General features: G+C 41.0%; 1 protein-coding gene across 12 annotated transcripts in view; it reads left to right on the forward strand.

Moving 5' to 3' along the window:
• The window catches only part of TRAF3IP1 (TRAF3 interacting protein 1), an 80227-nt gene that overhangs the window by 35344 nt on the left and 23316 nt on the right, over positions 1-21567 (forward strand). For 11 of the 12 annotated variants that reach the window (XM_055291139.2, XM_055291132.2, XM_055291135.2 and 8 more), the window contains one exon: positions 1270-1346. In XM_055291139.2, the coding sequence (XP_055147114.1) occupies positions 1270-1346 (77 nt within the window). Of the gene's footprint in view, positions 1-1269; positions 1347-4504; positions 4963-21567 lie in introns of those variants that run through there. The other variant, XM_063645812.1, reaches the window with a different exon arrangement.

Below are 21567 nucleotides of genomic sequence, written 5' to 3' on the forward strand. Positions count from 1 at the left end.
GCAGTGGTGCGATCTTGGATCACTGCACCCTCTGCCTTCCGGGGTCAAAGGATTCTCCTGCCTCAGCCTCCCAAGTAAGTGGGATTACAGGCGTCCGCCACCACACCCAGTTATTTTTTTGTGTTTTTAGTAGAGATGGGGTTTCACCATGTTGGCCAGGCTGGTCTCAAACTCCTGACCTCGTGATCCGCCCACTTGGCCTCCCAAAGTGCTGGGATTACAGGTGTGAGCCACCAAGCCCAGCTCAAGGATTTTTTTTTTTTTTGGTAGGTGTGTCTGCCTCTTTGTTGGGTTTACACTATTAGGGATGTACAGTCAGTTACCCTGTTTTAAAGTTGTGAAACAATTCTTCTCTAGTGGCACGTGCTGGCCAATTGGATATCACTAAGTTTATTTCATTTTGCATTGAACCTTTAGGCATTAGTGTTTACCTTTTTAATGTAAGATAATTCACATGATTTTAAGGTCAGATGTACAAAACCAGGTATAATCAGAAATGTGGGGCTTTGACCCCTGTCTCCTCTACCCTCTACTCTCCCTGTCTCCTCTACCTTCTACTCTCCGTTTCCCTGTAGGTACCAGTAAAATAGGGCTTATACTTACATTTGAAAAACAAACGAATAAATAAATACATGTATCTACTGATATCTACACTTATTTCCATCTTACTCTTCTTTTTAATTTGACAGTAGATGCAGGCTTTCATTCTGCAGCAATGCAGAGAAACCATCCTCATTTCTCTTCACAGCCACATCGTCCTCCACCGTGTGGACATACCCTCGTTTATTCAGTCAGCCTCGGGTTGATGTATGCTTGGGTGAAACACTATTCCAAAAAACTTCACATGATATTTATCCCATGAGTAAATTCTGAAAGAAATGGAATAGTCTTGCCCCAGTGTAAGAGAAGTATCCGTACTTAGAAGCATTTCTTGTTATTTCTGTTTGTAATAGATGGCTATATTTTTGGATGTCAATCTACATTCCTTCTTAATTTTTGAAAATAGAAAATCTATTTTATTTCTAAAGCTTTTTACTTTTCAAAGGAGCTGATTTCCCTGAAACACTTTGAAATGTGATAATTTCCACTACCAGCTGTCTATCACTCTTGTGTACTATCTCCTTAACAAATAAAGATTATTTGAAACTGTTTCAGCATAAAAAGAGATAGGATTAAAACTTAGTGTTTTTCCCACCATCCCATCCATTTAGAATAGGTTTTTGGGGTAGAGAATAAACTTTTAACATAAAATCACTGATTTTTCAACAGGTGGACTTGTGAAAAAAATTTTGGAGACGAAGAAAGATTATGAGAAATTGCAGCAGTCACCCAAACCTGGGGAGAAGGTAATGGAATGATTTCCGTAAACACTGGCATTTTAGCAGTCTGTTTCATGCATTTACAGACTTTTACAAGTTGGAGCATCTTTCAAATATTACCATTATCAGTGATGTCTGTTTGCATATTTAAATGCCATTCCTGGCCAAGTGTGGTGGCTCACGCCTGCAATCCCAGCACTTTGGGAGGCCAGCGCAGACAGATTACCTCCGCCCAGGAGTTCGAGACCAGCCTGGGCAACATGGCAAAACCCTGTCTTTACAAAAAATACAAAAATTAGCTGAGTGTGATGGCACATGCCTGTAGTCCCAGCTACTTGAAGGGCTGAGGCAGGAGAATCACTTGAACCTGGGAGGTGGAGGTTGTAGTGGATCGAGATTGTGCCACGGCACCCCAGCCTGGGCGACAGAGTGAGACCCTGCCTCAGAAAGAAAAAAAAAAATGCCATTCCTCCCTCCTCCCAGTTGGGAGGATATAAAGTGTGGGACTTTCTCTGTGGGTTGCTTCCCTGGCCTGGTATCCAGCCCCATCTTGGGAGGGGGCAGCGGCTTGCTTGGGGAGCTCAGGAGCCAAGAGCCAAAGGCCTGTTGGGTTTTGACTCCCTGACTCTCCCCTCCTGGCCTTGCGCATCCCTTCTCCCAGGTCCTGTTTGCAGACTGGGAGGCTGGCTGCCTGACCCTGGCTGATTGCAAAGTAAGAGGCTGGGAATTTTTTTTTTTTTTTTTTTTTTTTTTTTGAGATGGAGTCTTGCTCTGTCTCCCAGGCTGGAGTACAGTGGTGCTATCTCGACTCACTGCAAGCTCCGCCTCCCAGGTTCACGCCATTCTCCTACCTCAGCCTCCCGAGTAGCTGGGACTACAGACACCTGCCACCACGCCTGGCTAATTTTTTGTATTTTTAGTAGAGACGGGGTTTCACCGTGTTAGCCAAGATGGGTTCGATCTCCTGACCTCGTGATCCATCCACCTTGGCCTCCCAAAGTGCTGGGATTACAGGCGTGAGCCACTGCGCCCGGCTGGGAATGTTTTTCAGTCTTTTTTTTAAAATATGTGTTCTATTGTACCTGGCTCCCTGCAGTCCCCCTCACACATGTGTGATGTGCTTTTGTTGGGACCTACGGCCTCTTGCCAGCCACTACCCTTTCCTTGGGCACATGACCACTGGGGTGGGCACCTGTGGGCCAACAGGGTGTGTTTCAAATGCCATAGCCAGGTTTCTCTTACAGTCACTTTAAAGAGGAAGAAGAATTTTTCTTTTAAACAGAAGTTTCTTGGATAGTTAGCCTAATAACTCAACAATTTAAAAAAGTTTTATATATAGGGGTGTGTGCACACACATGTACACACACATGCACACTTATATGTATTTTTCCCCAGCTGAATTAATGGTTGTTTTAGATAATTCTGCTTAACATGTCCTAGTTTGTCACGAAGCTAGGGCCTGAAATAGCCAATGAGAACTGTACAATTGAGACTAGCAGTAGAGGGAGCCCTTTTAACAATAATAACTGGAGAATGTTGTCGGCGGAGGCTTTGCTGACAGCACCACCATTTGCCTTGCTGAAAGGAGAAATGCCTTCTGCAGTTTGTTTTTTCATTGATGGAATGTTAATACATTATAGTCCTGTCTGTATGCATGAGGAGTTGTCCTGGTGGTATTTCTGAGACCCAGTCGAAAACCCTGAATGTGTCCCTCCTGGCTCCTAGTGGAGGTCACCTTTGAAGCATCCATTGGTTTAAATTTTATAGCTATGATTTTTACACACAGCGTATTAGGATTGTGTTTCAAAGTATCCTCAGAACAGTAAATTATTTCAGATTGGTAAATCTTTTGGCTTCAGAAGATAAAAGGAAAAGTGTCCTTTTTTGGTGAACATCTGCTGCTTTGAAAAAGGGGGGTTAGTGAGAACTTCAAAGTCAGGGGTGATGTATGTTACAGTTAGGGGAAAATCAGCAAGTGTCTGTATGATTTTCTTTAGGGTATTGATAAACATCAGACTTAAATTTAACTTGTTGGTCTTCTTAAAACATTTTTGTTACTTTTTTTTTTTTGAGTCGGAATCTCGCTCTGTTGCCCAGGCTGGAGTGCAGTGGTGCGATCTTGGCTCACTGCAAGCTCCGCCTCCCGGGTTCACGCCATTCTCCTGCTACATTTTTTTTTTAAATAAATAAAAATGTGGCCAGGCGCAGTGACTTACACCTGTAATCCCAGCACTTTAGGAAGCCAAGGTGGGTGGATTGCTTGAGGCCATGAGTTTGAGATCAGCCTGGCCAACATGGCCAATCCCCTCTCTACTAAGAATACAAAAATTAGCTGGGCATGGTGGCACACACTTGCAGTCCCAGCTACTCAGGAGGCTGAAGCACAAGAATCGCTTGAGCCCAGGAAGCAGAAGTTGCAGTGAGCTGTGATTGCACTGCTGTACTCCAGCCTGGATGACAGAGCAAGACTGTCTCAAAAAAAAAAAAAAACACGTAGGAAGAGCCAAAGTCCTTTTTCCCCCTGCCCCAGGCCCGTTCCCCCAGGGCAGTCCCCAGGATGAACTTGGTGTGTATCTCTACTTTGCATGTGCCTGGTGTTGTTTTGTGAGTTTCTAATGTCACCTTAGTGTTGATCTGTTATGCAGGTTGCTTTCTTCATGCAGCATGTTTCTCTCTCTCATGTTTTGCTACATGTAGATGTAGTTTATTCATTTTAATTGAAGCCTTATAGTCCATTATTTGCTTATTAATTACTCTATTGATGGTCATTTAGGTTTTTCAGCCATTTCCTTTCATAAACAGTGCTTCCATGGCTCCTCTCCATGCCTCCTAGCATTCAAGAGCCGGTGTCTCTTCCAGCAAGAATCAGGCCACTTTCTGTAAAGGGCCAGATAAAAATACTTCAGGCTTTTTGAGCCAGATGGTCTCTTGCAACTATTGAATTCTACCGATGTTGCATGAATGCAGCCACAGCATTAGACCATGTAAATGAGTATATGTGGCTGTATTCAATAAAACGTACTTTACAAAAACAAGGTCCAGGCTGTGGGCTATAGTTTACTGATTTCAGCTTTGAGGGCTATGCCCAGGCTTAGAAGTGTGGTGCCAGGAAGTACACAGATCATTAGTTTCACCAGATAGGCCACTTTCCTCCTCAAAGTGGCTGTACCAATTTATTCTCCCAGTAGAATGAACATCTGTTTCCAAACATCCATGCCAACGACAGTCAAGATAGTGAACACACTCATCACCCTCCACAGTGTCGTGCTCTTGGTGAGCCCATCCTCTAGCCCATCTCCGTGTTCCCCTTTCCCCACGCCCCACCCCCAGCAGCCACCCCTCTGCTCTGGTTCACTGTGCTTTAGTTTGCATTTCCTAGAATTGTGTTTAAATGGAATCATGTGATGTGTACTCTTTTGAGATTTTTATTTTCAGTCTGGCCGTTTTTACTCAGCATAATTATTCTGAGATTTATCCATGTTGTTGCAGCATGTATCCATAGTTTATTCATTTTTATTGCTGAGTAGTATTCCATTGTATGGATATACCACAGTGTGTTCATCCATGTATCAGTTGATGAACATTTGAGTTGCTTCTAGTTTGGACTATTATAAATAAAGCTGCTGTGAACATTCATGTTCAAGTCTTTGTTTTGACAGTTGCTTTCATTATTTTGTGTCAATACAGTAGAACCCCTCTTATTTGCAGGGGATATGTTCCATGACCCCTAGTGGATGCCTGAGACTGTGGATAGTACCAAACCCTGTATATACCATTGTTTTTTCATATGTTCCGATGATACATTTACTTTATGAATTAGGTTCAGTAAGAGATGGACAATAACTGATATTAAACAGAGCAATTTTAACAATATGTCAGCACCACTCTCTTGTACTTAGGGGCCATTGTTAAATAAAATAAGGGTTACTTTAACACAAGCACTGGGATACTGCCACAGTCTAGATTATCTGATAACTGAGAGGGCTACTAAGTGACCAACAGGTGGATGGTGTGTACAGTGTGTATATATACTGGACAGAGGGATGATTTATGTCCTCGGCAGAAGAGCAAGATTTGATCACACTACTCAGAATGGCATGCAAATGAAAACTTATGAATGAATTGTTTATTTCTGGAATTTTCCATTTAATATTTTCAGACTGTAGGCAACTGAAACTGCAGAAAGTGAAACTATGGGTGGGGATAGGACTGTTGTACCTAGAAGTGGGACTGCTGAGGCATACGGTAAGTGTGTGCTTAACTTTTTAAGAAACTGCCAGACTATAGGGCTGGATACTGTGGCTCACACCTGTAATCCCAGCCCTCTGGGAGGCTGAAGTGTGAGGATCACTTGAAGCCAGGATTTTAAGACCAGCCTGTGCAACATAGGGAGACCCTATCTCTACAAAAAAACAAAAACAGAGATTGCCAAACTGTGTTGCAAAGTGGTTGTATCATTGTGCATTCCTACCAGCAGTGTATAAGAGTTTCAGTTCCTTAACATCCTCGTCAGCACTACGTACGGTCAAACTTTAAAATTTTTCAGCCGGGTGTGGTGGTTCACACCTGTAATCCCAGCACTTTGGGAGGCCGAGGAGGGCAGATCACAAGGTCAGGAGATTGAGACCATCCTGGCTAACATGGTGAAACTTTGTCTCTACTAAAAATACAAAAAATTAGCTGGGCATGGTGGCACATGGCTGTAGTCCCAGCACTCAGGAGGCTGAGGCAGGAGAATTGCTTGAACCTGGGAGGCGGAGGTTGCAGTAAGCCGGGATTGCGCCACTGCACTCCAGCCTGGGGGACAGAGTGAGATTCCATCTCAAAAAAATTTTTTTTCATAGTTGTAATTTGCATTTCCTTAACGGTTAATGATGTTGAATATCTATCCTATGGTTGTATATATAATATATAATGACACCCTTGTGTCTCATGTTGTAAATATTTTTCCAGTCTATCACTTGTCTGACTTTGCCTCTTTATTTAAAAAACTTTTTTTCGAAACAGTCTGGCTCTGTTGCCCAGGCTGGAGTGCAGTGGTCTGAATCTCAGCTCACTGCAACCTCTGCCTCCCAGGCTCAAGTGATCCTCCCACCCCAGTCTCCTGAGTAGCTGGGACTATAGGCACACGCTACCACACCTGGCTAATTTTTATATTTTTTATAGGGTTGTTTTGCTATGTTAGCCAGGCTGGTCTTGATCTCTTAGGCTCAAGCGATACTTCTGCCTTGGCCTCCCAAAGTGAGCCACTGCACCTGGCCAAACTTTTCAATTTTGATGTAAAATTTAAACAGCCTTTTTCTTTATACATTATTTATTTATTTTTCTTTTTGTTTTGGCCAAGAGTTTAAGGTGCAGTTATCCTTTATTTTTGATTTGGTCTGAAAAAGCTATCCTGTCCTGGTTGTAAAGGTAGTCTCTAGTTTAGTTTTCTTTTTCACGTCTAGGTCTCTGCGTGGTCTGGAAGTGTGATTTTCTGCTGTGTGGTAGCCAGCCTAGGCTTCCTTACCCCGCCTTTGTACCCCTACCTCTCTAGGGAGCCCAGGCGCCACGTGTTTCCGGGCTCTGCTGTGTCTCTCCTTGTTTCAGCACTATGGTTTTACCTCTGGGAAAGCCTCTCTAAATGTTCCTCCACTCCTCCCGCACTCTCCAGGTTGTCTTGATTGTGCGTAAGTCTTTATGGCTTTATATAATTGTGGGATCAGTTTGTGTGGTTCCATGAAAAACCCTGTTGTGATTTTGACTGGAATCGTATTGATCTTCTCTTGACTTGACTTTCACCACTAACTTCCACTCCATTGCCTTGCCTGTCTTTGTAGCAAAACGCCTTAAAATAATCGCTTATCTTTTGCTGTCTACAATCTACCTCTTCCCCTTCTCTCCTAACCCCATTCCAGGGAGGCCGCTGGCTCTCCACCTTAGTCCGAGTTGCCTGAGTTGCCCTCAGCAGGGTCATCTGACTTCTCAGTTGTTATATCTGCTGGTTATGTCTGTGTCCTGCGACAGCATTTGATGCTGTTGGCCACTCCCTCCCTCCTTGGTGTGGCCTCCAGGACAGCACTCTCCTCTGGCGCCCCTCCTGCCAGGCCAGTCCCCCTTCTCTCTGTCCTTTGCTAGTTCCTCCTCTTTTCATTCTTTTCTTAGTGTCACCATCTTAATATTATTAGCTGTCCTTTCAAACTATTTTTTTTTTTTTTTACTAAGTCAGCTTCCTTAGTGGTTATATTCCATTTTTCTGCTTTTTCTTACTTATTTTGGTAATTAATGTTTGAATCCTTTAGGTTTAGATTTACCTGCAAGCAAAAGAAAGCTAAAACATTAGTGGCTTAAATGAGGTATAAAGTGTTTCATCTCATGGGTCAGTCTAGAGGTAGCCATCCAGGTGGCAGTGACCCCGACGCCTTCTGCCTCATTCCTCCACAGCATGATGTGACCTCCCTTCCTCAGGGTGCCTCACGGGCCAGCATAGCTTCAGCTTCCAGCCAGCAAGAGGGAGAAAAGGGAGGAAGGAGAAGGCCTGCCCTCCTCCTTCAGGATATTTACTGGAAGTTGTGCAGCACTTCTGCTTACATTATGTTGGCTAGAACTTAGTCACAAAGGAGACCATGAAGTGAAATCTCTATTTTAGGCATCCATTTGCATAGCCAGAAATCAGGAATTCCATTATTACAAACTAGAACATGTCAAATTTTCTCAGTGCCTGCCATGCTCAGAAAATGGTAGTGCTTGCAAGGCACATGGATAAGTGGAAGAGGCTGCCTCCCTGGCTAGAGGCCGAGGGTTCCTGGACCCAGCACACGTCTCACATGTGGGCCGCACACAGTGGTGCGAAGCTTTGCCAAAGCGGAGATCAGAAACAGGGTCGACCAGCTGTCTCTTCCACAGTGTTTCTCTAGGAAATTGTTTATTTCATTCATGTCTTACAGTCATGGCATAAAGATGTTTGAAGTAGCCTTTATGATTTTAAAATATCTTATCTATACTTAGTTTTTCTTTTCTTCCCAAAATTTTGTGTCTTTTTATTTCTTGGTGAGACTTTGAAAAAACTTAAAATAAACACTCTCTAGCAAAGAATCTACTTTCAGTTTTATAGATATTCACTTTTATTTGATTAATTTCTACTCTGTCTTTCCTTTTAATTTCTTTGGGCATTGACTTTTCCTAGTCTCTTGAATAAAACACACAGCTCCTTTATTTTGAGCCTTTGTCATTTTAAACCTACATATATTTAAGATTGCACAGCTCCTTTTAAGCATGGTTTATCCTTGACTTCTAAATTCCTTGAATATTGAATTTGATATTGAATATTAAAAATTTCTTGAATTTTAATATGAAGTACTTTGTTACAATTTTAACATATGGGCGGTTGGGATTCTTTTTTTAGTTTTTTACACAAAGATTTTTAAACGTCTTTTTAATGATAATATCTAATGTAATGAAATTGATTATTTGGAATTGATGAGACTTTTAATGTGGCCTCTTTGGTGGTCAGTTTTGTGTTTCAAAGTGCTTGCAAAGCTGCTTGCTTCTAGACATACTTCAGGTCCAGGCTTCCACATACCCTTGTTGATTTCACAGAGAGGCAAATGTAAGAATATATCCTCAGGCCAGGTGTGATGGCTCACACCTGTAATCCCAGCACTTTGGGAGGCTGAGGTGGGTGGATCACGAGGTCAGGAGTTCAAGACTAGCCTGGCCAACATAGTAAAACCCCGTCTCTACTAAAAATACAGAAATTAGCCAGACATGGTGGTGTGCGCCTGTAGTTTCAGCTACTCAGGAGGCTGAGGCAAGATAATTGCTCGAACCCAGGAGGTGGAAGTTGCAGTGAGCCGAGACCGCACCACTGCATTCTAGCCTGGGCAACGGAGCGAGACTCTGTCTCAAAAAAAATAAATAAATAAAAATAAAAATATATCCTCAAAGCATGTATGCTGAATCTATCATCATTATCGATTTATACATATTATCATAGTAATTGCTTATTTTCTGTCTGTCTCATTAAAAAAATACAAAACAGGTGTTTTCTCTGCTTTTCACATAAATTGTGGTGTGCCCTTCCTTAGTCTTGATACTTTTTATTTTTTTGGAGGATTTTTTCAATGCTAAAGAAATGCATGTTTGTAATCTGGGCCTCTCTCCAGCCTGTCTTTGAAGTTGCATTGGAAGTAAAGCCATTTCTTATTGTACTAATGGACTTGAATAATACATTATAGGATAAATATGTGAATCAGATTGCTTTAAGCATTTTCTTCATTATCCTGACTTTTTTGCTCTCTTTTCAAGAAGAAATATAAACTTTGTTAATAGTAAGATATTAGCTCCTGCCAGCATTTTTTTTTCTTTCTTCAGGTTTATGAAGAAGTTTTTGAAAAACCATCAAAAGAACCATTTTATTACAGTGTTTCTTACACTTTCTAAAGGTTTATATATGAAGATGCTTTAGGCTAATGGCCAACAATTTCAAAGACTGTTCACTCACTTTAAACTATTTAAGTATTTCTCACTCCTAATTTTTCAGTCTCCTTTTACATGATCTTCCCTTTGTTTCTCTTTTTCATCTTATATCTAATTATTAATAAATATGATTTTTAGATGCTTTTTCTTTTCATTTAAATTTTTTATTTTGAAATAGCTATTGGAGTACTTCTTTTTGTAGATTTCCTTCTCTCTTGATTTTAAGGTTTTGTGACTGCTCTCTTCTCTACTTTCTTGATCATGTAAACAGTGCCTTGTTCTGGGACTGCTAGAGGTCACACCCATATCTTGTCCTGGTGAGAGCACGTGGGCATGTATTGAATTTGACCTGCGTATATGTTTTTTGTTGCCATTCTGAAAGAAAGTTGTAATAAGCAAGCAAATATTGCTAGAATGACTAGCATGGATGACTGTCTGAAAGAGGCATTTATTTGGGAATATAAGAACTTCTTGTATCTTTAAATGCCTCTGATGGATACAGTGACCTTATTGTGAACAAGTTATGTTTTAATTAAAGTCAGTGGCATATAACAAATAGTATTTAGCTAAATTGCTGATGAAAGTCAGGGATTTGAGTCTTAAATTATTTCACTTTGGTGATGGGAATAGATCCTCAAATTTCTTTTTTTGGTAGGTAGATGGTGCAATTTCATCACAAATACTATAACTCTTTCAGGACAATGCTATTCAGAATCTCTCCTTACCTGAAATTCTACACCTGAGAACAGTATTTTTAGTTTGGATATTTTTGGTCCTAGTATTATTGGATTTTTCCTTTGCTAGGAATATTGTTTCCATTGAAATTGTTGTTAAAGAAATAAAAATGGGCCAGGCATGGTGGCCCACATCTGTAATCCTAGCACTTGGGAGGCCAAGTCAAGCAGATCACTTGAGCGTAGGAGTTAGAGACCAGCCTGGGCAACATAGCAAGACACCATCTCTACAAAAATTAAAAACAATCAGATGTAGTGGTGCATACCTGTGTTTCCAGCCACTCGGGAGGCTGAGGCAGAAGGATGGCTTGAGCCCACAAGTTTGAGGCCGCAGTGAGCCAAGCTCATGCCACTGCACTCCAGACTGGGTGATAGTGTGAGACCTGTCTCAAAAAAATAAAATAAAAATAAATAAATAAATAAAAATAAAAAGAGACATACTCTGTTGGTAAGACTTAAATAGTTACATTGGGAAGTACTGAAATTGATTCTAATCATGAAGGGTTATATGGTGGGGTTTTTTGTTTGTTTCTTAGAGGTTTTGTTTTTGTTTTTAAAGAAATAAAGTGATAGTTTTATGTTCCCAAGTAAAATCTCTGAATGCAGTATCTTACAATATGGAGGCTGGAGATTTTAAGTTTTGGATATAAAGTTTGTTACCACCCCATTATCTTATAAAAAATCAGGCACCGGCTGGGCGCGGTGGCTCACGCCTGTAATCCTAGCACTTTGGGAGGCCAAGGCGGGCAGATCACAAGGTCAGGAGATCGAGACCATCCTGGCTAATACGGTGAAATCCCGTCTCTACCAGAAATACAAAGTGGTGGCGGGCGCCTGTAGTCCCACCTACTCGGGAGGCTGAGGCAGGAGACTGGTGTGAACCTGGGAGGTGGAGCTTGCAGTGAGCAGAGATCGCGCCACTGCACTCCAGCCTGGGCGACAAAGCAAGGCTCCATCTCAAAAAAAGAAAAATCAGGCACCAGCTATATCATTTAAAATATTTATAAACATATGCCATGGATGTATTATAGACCACAAAAATGGTTTGGAAGCCATTAAAATATTACATGTAGATGAACTTTATAAAGATAATTAGGAGGAGATAGGCCTTTTCTCTATAGACAAATAAAGTTCATGATAAGGATAAAATAGGAGTTCTTTTCCTGAAAAAAAAAAAAGATACACATATAAATGGCCTAAGAAAATTTTATTATAAAAATGTGTTTAGCTGTATTGTCACAAACATTTCCAAATTGATATGCCCATTATCTTCTGGTTCATGATTACTCAGCGAATGATAATCAATAAAGATTTTATTTTTACTGAAAATGTCACTGAAATTCATATTATGTTCTCGGTTTTTTAGATTTTAGTCAGTTGTGGCCTGATAGGTTATTTCTGGTCTTAATTTCTACAGTACCCTTTTCTGTGCTTTGCATAAAAAAAACTTTAGTTCGATCGGTTTTGACAGCCTGTCTTGGATGTCAATTCAGTTTCTAAGTAGTGTAGACCCTGGTGTTTAAATACACTCACTGTGACACATTAATGGATATATGAGGGAATGATGTTATGTTAGCCCCAGTATGAAAATTAGTGGAGGCTGGGTGTGGTGGCTCACACCTGGAATCCCAGCACTTTGGGAGGCCGAGGTGGGCAGATCACGAGGTCAGGAGATCGAGACCATCCTGGCTAACAAGGTGAAACCCCATCTCTACTAAATATACACAAAAATTAGCTGGGCGTGGTGGCACGTGCCTGTAATCCCAGCTACTCAGGAGGCTGAGGCAGGAGAATCGCTTGAACCCGGGAGGCAGAAGTTGCAGTGAGCTGAGATTGCACCACTGCACTCCAGCCTTGGCGACAAAGCAAGACTCTGTCTCAAAAAAAAAAAAAAAGAAGAAAAGAAAAGAAAATTAGTAGATAAGGATTAGTATTAAATAGAATTTAGTCAAATTGACTACTAAACAATGCCCCAGCTCAGTGGAGAGAAGTGTAGGAGGTATCTGGAGAGCAGTAAGTAGAGAAATCAAAGGGGATGTGGCACAAGTTCCGGAAGCCTCAGCGCCCTGCAACAGAAGACTGAAGATGTGGATCTCACTAGTTTGAAGAGGTGTGAAGACTTTAGAAGCTACCCAGTGAGACATCATGAAATTGTTAAAATCTGTTAGTCATTAGGCCTTGAAAGGAATGGTTTAGAAATGACCTAGCTGAGCAAGTGGGCTTGGGCCTTTGGTGCGCTCTTGGCATGGGCTGGGGTCCCCTTAGCATGTGGCGGTGGCTGTGACAGCTCTTGCTCCTCGTGGGACTGAGCTTTCTCAGAGAGACTGTGGGACACGGGAGAGACCGCAGTGGGACTGAGAGCCTGCGCCACCGAGCCCTCTCTGTGCAGGGCTTCCCACGCATGGCCTCCTGCACCTGCACCACAACTCACTGTGAGGAAATTGAGGCTTAGGAGAGTCAGAGTCCCCCGCCCAAGGCCTTGCACTCCAGAGCCTGGATCCAAACTCTTATCTAGCCCCAAAGCACAGGTTCTGACCGCAGGAGGGAGCAGCATGCGCGGCTCCAGCACGCCCCAGGCACGGAGCGTGTGCCTCCCTGTCTCAGTGCGGGATGTGCATGTTGAGCTTCTTTTTTTGGAGCAACTTATTTTGAGGATTATTTTAATCCTTAAATTCCATATTTCTTCAGCTTCCCTTTGGAAAAAAAGGGAAATTTGTGTTTTTAAAAAGTCTTAGTATTTTTGTCCTTTCCAAAACATATTCACTTGTGCTTATTGTTGTGAGACACACATGTATTTTTCTAGTTCCCATCTATTATTCCTTGCTGTCTGTTTCTGACCTGAAAAGCAGCTTCCAGTGAAGAGCTGTCACTAGAGGAACAGGACTTGGCTGAATGAATTAGGTTTTATTGAGTTTTTAATTTAATGTGGGTAAAGCAGGCTCAGGAGAGCTGAAATGGACGAAACAATGGCACAACTTTATTACTTTTCTCCAGGGTATGGATTATAGGGGATATTTTAGAGTAAAGAAAAACTAAAATTCTTGGCATTAAAATGCTTCGATTTCCTATTTATAGCAGTGATGCATATATAATTTTTCATACTGGAATATTATTAAGGTTTTTCTGATTGAAATCTCCGTATGGTTTCTTCTGGCCAGTAGACTTCCTCCATCCCCAGATGTGACCCCTTTTAGACTAATAAAGCCTCTTGATAATACTTATAATACTTGTCACAGAGGGCAGGACTGACATTCACTTAGTGAAGGGCTTGTATTATACCAAGCTTTGCACTATGTAAGTTTTATATTTTCAGGAATATTCTTAAATCCCTTAAAGAAAAAAATGAAAATAAAGTAGAAATACATTTATTTTAGATGCTGTTATTAATAATTTTTTTTTGAGACGGAGTTTCACTCTTGTTGCCCAGGCTGGAGTGCAGTGGCGTGATCTTGGCTCACTGCACCCTCCGCCTCCCAGGTTCAAGCGATTTTCCTGCCTCAGCCTCCCTAGTAGCTGAGATTACAGGCACCTGCCACCATGTCCAGCTAATTTTTTTTTATTTTTAGTAGAGACAGAGTTTCACCATGTTGGCCCGGTTGGTCTCGAACTCCTGACCTCAGGTGATCCACTCGCCTTGGCCTCCCAAAGTGCTGGGATTACAAGTGTGAGCCACTGCGCCTGGACATTAATAAATACTTTGTAAATAAAATACACTGTATCTATACTCTTACGTGATACACCATGTTAGTTTTTAAAACTTGGGAGTAATTTCTGTATATTAGTATTTTGGGTTCCGACTAGGTTTCTAGGTAGCTTAACAAAGCTTTTATTGTACTACAAGTAGAGTTCATTTACAGTAAAAAATGATAGAAAATAATGCTGTTATTTTAATAGTAATAACCAGACCAAGCAATTAAAGTAAATATATATTTTTAACAATTTTAAAATTAGCTTTTTAAGAAAAGCAGGTTTCGAAGCAGGCAAAACATTCACTTGTGAAAGACACTTTGGGAACTTCAGATCCTTCAGAGATTAATGATAGTGATATTAAAAGTGGAGTGCGTTCCACTGTCTTCCATGCGGGAGCTTTCTGGCTCTGCCGCTTTTTGTTGCAGAAGCATCCAGTCCAGAATGAGTTAGGTGTTTTGTAAGTTTCTTTCAGTATCAAACAGTCTGTGCTCTTCCCTTGATTTGGCCTTGACAGTTTTGAACAGTACAGTTATTTTCCTGACTGGCCCTCGGTTTGGGTTTGTGTGGTGTTTCCTTGTGATTAGAGTCAGACTTTGCATCCTGGGCCGAAACCTTCCAGAAACAAGGCTGTGCTGCCTTTGCCGCGTCCTGCTGAGTGGTTCAAGGTTTCAGATTGTTCCTGCCTGCAGACACTCTCTGTGGCCTCTCGATGAGGATGCTGCCGCCAGCTTCTCTGCAGTCAAGCCACTCCTTTTCTCTTTGTAATTACTAGCATTTTGGAGGAAGTACTTTGTACAATCGAAGTACCCTGTGCTTCACTAAGTTTAATCATTCATTTGTATCATTATGGGCTTGTGCCTTCCAGTTGGACTCTGTGGGCTATAATCTCTTACTGTCATGATTTTCATGAGTAGATGGCCTCAGATTTGGCTCTGGAGAGCTCCTTCAAGCTGGCTTTGTGTCCTTTCAGCCTGCGCCCAGCATTCTTTGAGCTGTTCTTGCTTTCAGGCTCATCCTGTTCTTTGCCTGCTCCAGCCCCAGAATCAGCCATTTCCCCAGGAGACCTGGGTCCTTTGATTGGAGAATGGAGTGTTTGCCACTTTTGGAGGTTCAGCTCTCAGGTAATCTCAGTGAACAGAGCTAGAGGGGGAAAATGTACATGTCTGTGTTTGTGTATATATGCGTGTGTGCATGTCTGTATGTGTGTATATATGTGAATGTGTATGTGTGTCTGTGTAAGTGTGCATGTGTATACATGTGTATGTGTGCATGTCTATATATGTGAATGTCTATGTATGTGTGCATGTGTGTATGTTTATGTCTGTATTGTGCATGTCTGCGTATGCGTATGTGTGCGTGTCTGTATACATGTATATGTGTGCATGTCTATGCATGCATGTGTACATGTGCATATATGCATGGCTATGTCTGTGATATATGCGTATGTGCATGACTATGTATGTGTGTATACATGTGTATGTGCAAATGTCTATGCCCTCCTGACCTGGCCTCCCTGGCCCTGTGGGTGCCCTCTTCCTCCTGTGCTGGGCTGCTGCCTCCATTCTCCCTAACCCAGGCTCTCCCACCCCCAGCCTAGTGCACATGCTTCCCTGGCATTGCCCACTTCATGGCTTCAGGACCAAATGGCTCAGGAGGGAAGATCAGTTACTGACTTTCCCCTGGAATGGGCATCTCATAAGGTGAAGACCAGTGCCTCTCATCTCCCTCTCGTGGCTAGCATAGCAGTGGACGTTAAGTGCATGTCATCAACTGTTGAAGAGATGAATTTCATCGCCAGTTGAACAGAAGTTAGAAGAGAAAGGGGGAAGTGGAAGGGAATGAATGATAAAATGTGGGGAAGCACTTGCCAGAAGTGAAAAATGAAGCTATGTGCATTTAGGGGAATTACGGACATTTTTCATGCTGTGGCCTCTGGTGAGCCCCATGCTAACACCAGGGGGTGCTTTAAGCCCATCATGAGGCCTCTGAGTGCTAGGGAACGGGCATGGTTCTCTTGTAATGTGGTTTTCTGTCACAATTTGGACATTTGTCATTTGGACAGTAATATAGATTTCTAAGTAAAATGTGATAAGAACGAAGTTTACTAGCTTTCTTATCTCAGTTAATGCGACATCGAAAGTGTGTTTTTTTTTCTTTTTTTTTCAACATTCTTTTTTTTATATTATTGTTATACTTTAGGTTTTAGGGTACATGTGCACAATGTGCAGGTTTGTTACATATGTATCCATGTGCCATGTTGATTTCCTGCACCCATTAACTCGTCATTTAGCATTAGGTATATCTCCTAATGCTGTCCCTCCGCCCTCCCCCCACCCCACAACAGTCCCCGGAGTGTGATGTTCCCCTTCCTGTGTCCATGAGTTCTCATTGTTCAATTCCCACCTATGAGTGAGAACATGCGGTGTTTGGTTTTCTGTGCTTGTGATAGTTTACTGAGAATGATGTTTTCCAGTTTCATCCATGTCCCTACAAAGGACATGAACTCATCATTTTTTATGGCTGCATAGTATTCCATGGTGTATATGTGCCACATTTTCTTAATCCAGTCTATCGTTGTTGGACATTTGGGTTGGTTCCAACTCTTTGCTATTGTGAATAGTGCCGCAATAAGCATACGTGTGCATGTGTCTTTATAGCAGCATGATTTATAGTCCTTTGGGTATATACCCAGTAATGGGATGGCTGGGTCAAATGGTATTTCTAGTTCTAGATCCCTGAGGAATCGCCACACTGACTTCCACAATGGTTGAACTAGTTTACAGTCCCACCAACAGTGTAAAAATGTTCCTATTTCTCCACATCCTCTCCAGCACCTGTTGTTTCCTGATTTTTTAATGATGGCCATTCTAACTGGTGTGAGATGGTATCTCACTGTGGTTTTGATTTGCATTTCTCTGATGGCCAGTGATGATGAGCATTTTTTCATGTGTTTTTTTGGCTGCATAAATGTCTTCTTTTGAGAAGTGTCTGTTCATGTCCTTCGCCCACTTTTTGATGGGGTTGTTTGTTTTTTTCTTGTAAATTTGTTTGAGTTCATTGTAGATTCTGGATATTAGCCCTTTGTCAGATGAGTAGGTTGCAAAAATTTTCTCCCATTCTGTAGGTTGCTTGTTCACTCTGATGGTAGTTTCTTTTGCTGTGCAGAAGCTCTTTAGTTTAATTAGATCCCATTTGTCAATTTTGGCTTTTGTTGCCATTAGGTGCTTTGTATTTTTCGTAAAGAGCATGAAGCTTGACCTTGTATGAGTCCGCACTTGAAAAGGGCTTTCATGTGCCAGGTAAAAAGGGAACTCACAATATTGGCAGTATTGTTGAGATCAGGTGGTTTTTTTTTTTTGGCGGGGCGGATGGGGGGAACAACCAAAAACAATCCTACAAGTATATTGTACATCAAGAAAAAATAGGTTCTTTTGAAAAGAACCAAAGTCAGATTTGTTGTAGACTTCTCTATGGCCCTAAATGCCAGAAGAAGAAGGAACAGTTGCTTCAGCGTTTGGAGAGAAAGAAACTGATCCAAAATTCTTACTATTTAGCTAGATTGTCATTTCATACATAAAAACAGTGGAAGACACATCCAGATAATGCAAGAGCTCAAAAAAAGATTGTTCTTGTATTCTTCTTGGGGAAAAAATTGCTTAGAAAATCGAGATATCTAGATAACTAAGAAATTGACAAGCAAACATCAAAATGAAGCCCCAAACCTAAGCCTAAGGAAAGCCTGAGTGTGGGCCTGGGGTGACCAGCACAGTGGCCACTCGCCCATGTGGTAGGGGTACTGGAAAACTGACGAATCCCAACTGAAATATATTCTAAGTGTAAAACACACACCAGATTTCAAATATGATGTTGGAAAAGAAGAATATAAACTATCTCATTAGAAATTTTTATATTGATTACATGTTGAAATGATTTTGTATGTATCACATTAAATAAAATTTATTGAAACTAATTTCACTTGTTTTTACTTTTAAAGTGAAACTAGTAGAAGATATTAAATTACATATATGGCTTGCATATTTCTGTTGGGCAGCATTGGTATAGGTGAAATGAATTAAAATTGATTATTGAAACTGATTAAGCATATAGAATTGAGTATAACTACAGAATTGAATGCAAAATCCCTAAACTAGTTCTTGAAAAAATAGTTTTGTGGAAGAATAACATAATAATAATAGATGGTAGGGTTGAGGGAGTCAAGGGAAGTAAAATCACATTAAAATAACATTCATTTAAAAGTTTTTTCTCCACTTTTTCATTTTTATTATACTTTAAGTTCTAGGGTACATGTGCACAACGTGCAGGTTTGTTACATAGGTATACATGTGCCATGTTGGTGTGCTGCACCCATCAACTCGTCATTTATATTAGGTATTTCTTCTAATGCTATCCCTCCCCCAGCCCCCTACCCCCTGACAGGCCCTGGTGTGTGATGTTCCCCGCCCTGTGTCCATGTGTTCTCATTGTACAACTCCCACTTATGAGTGAGAACATGTGGTGTTTGGTTTTCTGTCCTCGTGATAGTTTGCTTAGAATGATGATTTCCAGCTTCATCCATGTCCCTGCAAAGGACATGAACTCATCCCTTTTTTATGGCTGCATAGTATTCCATGGTGTATATGTGCCACATTTTCTTTATCCAGTCTATCATTGATGGGTATTTGGGTTGTTTCCAAGTCTTTGCTATTGTGAGTAGTGCCATAATAAATGTACGTGTCCATGTGTCTTTATAGCAGAATGACTTACAATCCTTTGGGTATATACCCAGTAATGGGATTGCAGGGTCAAATGGTAATTCTAGTTCCAGATCCTTGAGGAATTGCCACACTGTCTTCCACAATGGCTGAACTAATTTACATTCCCACCAACAGTGTAAAAGCATTCCTATTTCTCCACATCCTCTCCAGCATCTGTTGTTTCCTGACTTTTTAATGATTGCCATTCTAATTGGCATGACATGGTATCTCATGGTGGTTTTGATTTGCATTTCTCTGGTGACCAGTGATGATAAGCATTTTTTCACGTGTGGCTGCATAGATGTCTTCTTTTGAGAAGTGTCTGTTCATATCCTTTGCCTCCTTTTTGATGGGGTTGTTTTTTTCTTGTAAATTTGTTTGAGTTCTTTGTAGATTCTGGATATTAGCCCTTTGTCAGATGGGTACGTTGTAAAAATTTTCTCCCATTCTGTAGGTTGCCTGTTCACTCTGATGGTAGTTTCTTTTGCTGTGCAGAAGCTCTTTAGTTTAATTAGATCCCGTTTGTCTATTTTGGCTTGTTGCCATTGCTTTTGGTGTTTTAGTCATTAAGGCTTTGCCCATGCCTAGGTCCTGAATGGTATTGCCTAGGTTTTCTTCTAGGGTTTTTATGGTTTTAGGTCTAACATTTAAGTCTTCAGTCCATCTTGAATTAATTTTTGTGTATGGTATAAGGAAGGGATCCAGTTTCAGCGTTCTACATATGGCTAGCCAGTCTTCCCAGCACCATTTATTAAATAGTGAATCCTTTCCCCATTTCTTGTTTTTGTGAGGTTTGTCAAAGATCAGATGGTTGTAGATGTGTGGTGTTATTTCTGAGGACTCTGTTCTGTTCCATTGGTCTACATCTCTGTTTTGGTACCAGTACCATGCTGTTTTGGTTACTGTAGCCTTGTAGTATAGTTTGAAGTCAGGTAGCGTGATGCCTCCAGCGTTGTTCTTTTTGCTTAGGATTGTCTTGGCGATGCGGGCTCTTTTTTGGTTCCATATGAACTTTAGAGTAGTTTTTTCCAATTCTGTGAAGAAAGTCATTGGTAGCTTGATGGGGATGGCATTGAATCTATAAATTACTTTGGGCAGTATGGCCATTTTCACCATACTGATTCTTCCTATCCATGAGCGTGGAATATTCTTCCATTTGTTTGTGTCTTCTTTTATTTAGTTGAGCAGTGGTTTGTAGTTCTCCTTGAAGAGGTCCTTCACATCCTTTGTAAGGTGGATTCCTAGGTATTGTATTCTCTTTGTAGCAATTGTGAATGGGAGTTCACTCATGATTTGGCTCTCTGTTTGTCTATTAATGATGTATAGGAATTCTTCTGATTTTTGCACATTGATTTTGTATCCTGAGACTTTGCTGAAATTGCTTATCAGCTAAAGGATATTTTGGGCTGAGACGATGGGGTTTTCTAAATATACCATCATGTCATCTGCAAACAGGGACAATTTGACTTCCTCATTTCCTAATTGAATACCCTTTCTTTCTTTCTCTTGCCTGATTGCCCTGGCCAGAACTTCCAACACTATGTTGAATAGGAGAGGTGAGAGAGGGCATCCTTGTCTTGTGCTGGTTTTCAAAGTGAATGCTTCCAGTTTTTGCCCATTCAGTATGATATTGGCTGTGGGTTTGTCATAAATAGCTCTAATTATTTTGAGATACATTCCATCAATACCTAGTTTATTGAGAGTTTTTAGCATGAAGGGCTGTTGAATTTAGTTGAAGGCCTTTTCTGCATCTATTGAGATAATCATGTGGTTTTTGTCGTTGGTTCTGTTTATGTGATGGATTACGTTTATTGATTTGTGTATGTTGAACTAACCTTGCATCCCAGGGATGAAGCCGACTTGACTGGTGGATAAGCTTTTTGATGTGCTGCTGGATTTGGTTTGCCAGTATTTTACTGAGGATTTTCACGTCAATGTTCATCACGGATATTGGTCTAAAACTCTCTTTTTTTGTTGTGTCTCTACCAGACTTTGGTATCAGGATGATGTTGGCCTCATAAAATGAGTGACGGAGGATTCCCTCTTTTTCTATTGATTGGAATAGTTTCAGAAGGAACGGTACCAGCTCCTCTTTGTACCTCTGGTGGAATTTGGCTGTGAATCCGTCTGGTCCTGGACTTCTTTTGGTTGGTAGGCTATTAATTATTGCCTAAATTTCAGAGCCTGTTATTGGTCTATTCATAGATTCAGCTTCTTTCTGGTTTAGTCTTGGGAGGGTGTATGTGTCCAGGAATTTATCTATTTTTTTCTAGATGTTCTAGTTTATTTGCATAGAGGTGTTTGTAGTATTCTCTGATGGTAGTTTGTATTTCTGTGGGATGGGTGGTGATATCTCCTTTATCATTTTTTATCGCATCTATTTGATTCTTTTCTCTTTTCTTCTTTATTAGTCTTGCTAGCGGTCTATCAATTTTGTTGATCTTTTAAAAAAAACCAGCTCCTGGATTCATTGATTTTTTTTGAAGGTTTTTTTGTGTCTCTATCTCCTTCAGTTCTGCCCTGGTCTTAGTTATTTTTTGCCTCCTCCTAGCTTTTGAATTTGTTTGTTCTTGCTTCTCTCGTTCTTTTAATTGTGATGTTAGGGTGTTGATT

Source organism: Symphalangus syndactylus, chromosome 8, assembly GCF_028878055.3.
Source record: "Symphalangus syndactylus isolate Jambi chromosome 8, NHGRI_mSymSyn1-v2.1_pri, whole genome shotgun sequence".
NCBI classification, from domain to species: Eukaryota; Metazoa; Chordata; class Mammalia; order Primates; family Hylobatidae; genus Symphalangus; species Symphalangus syndactylus.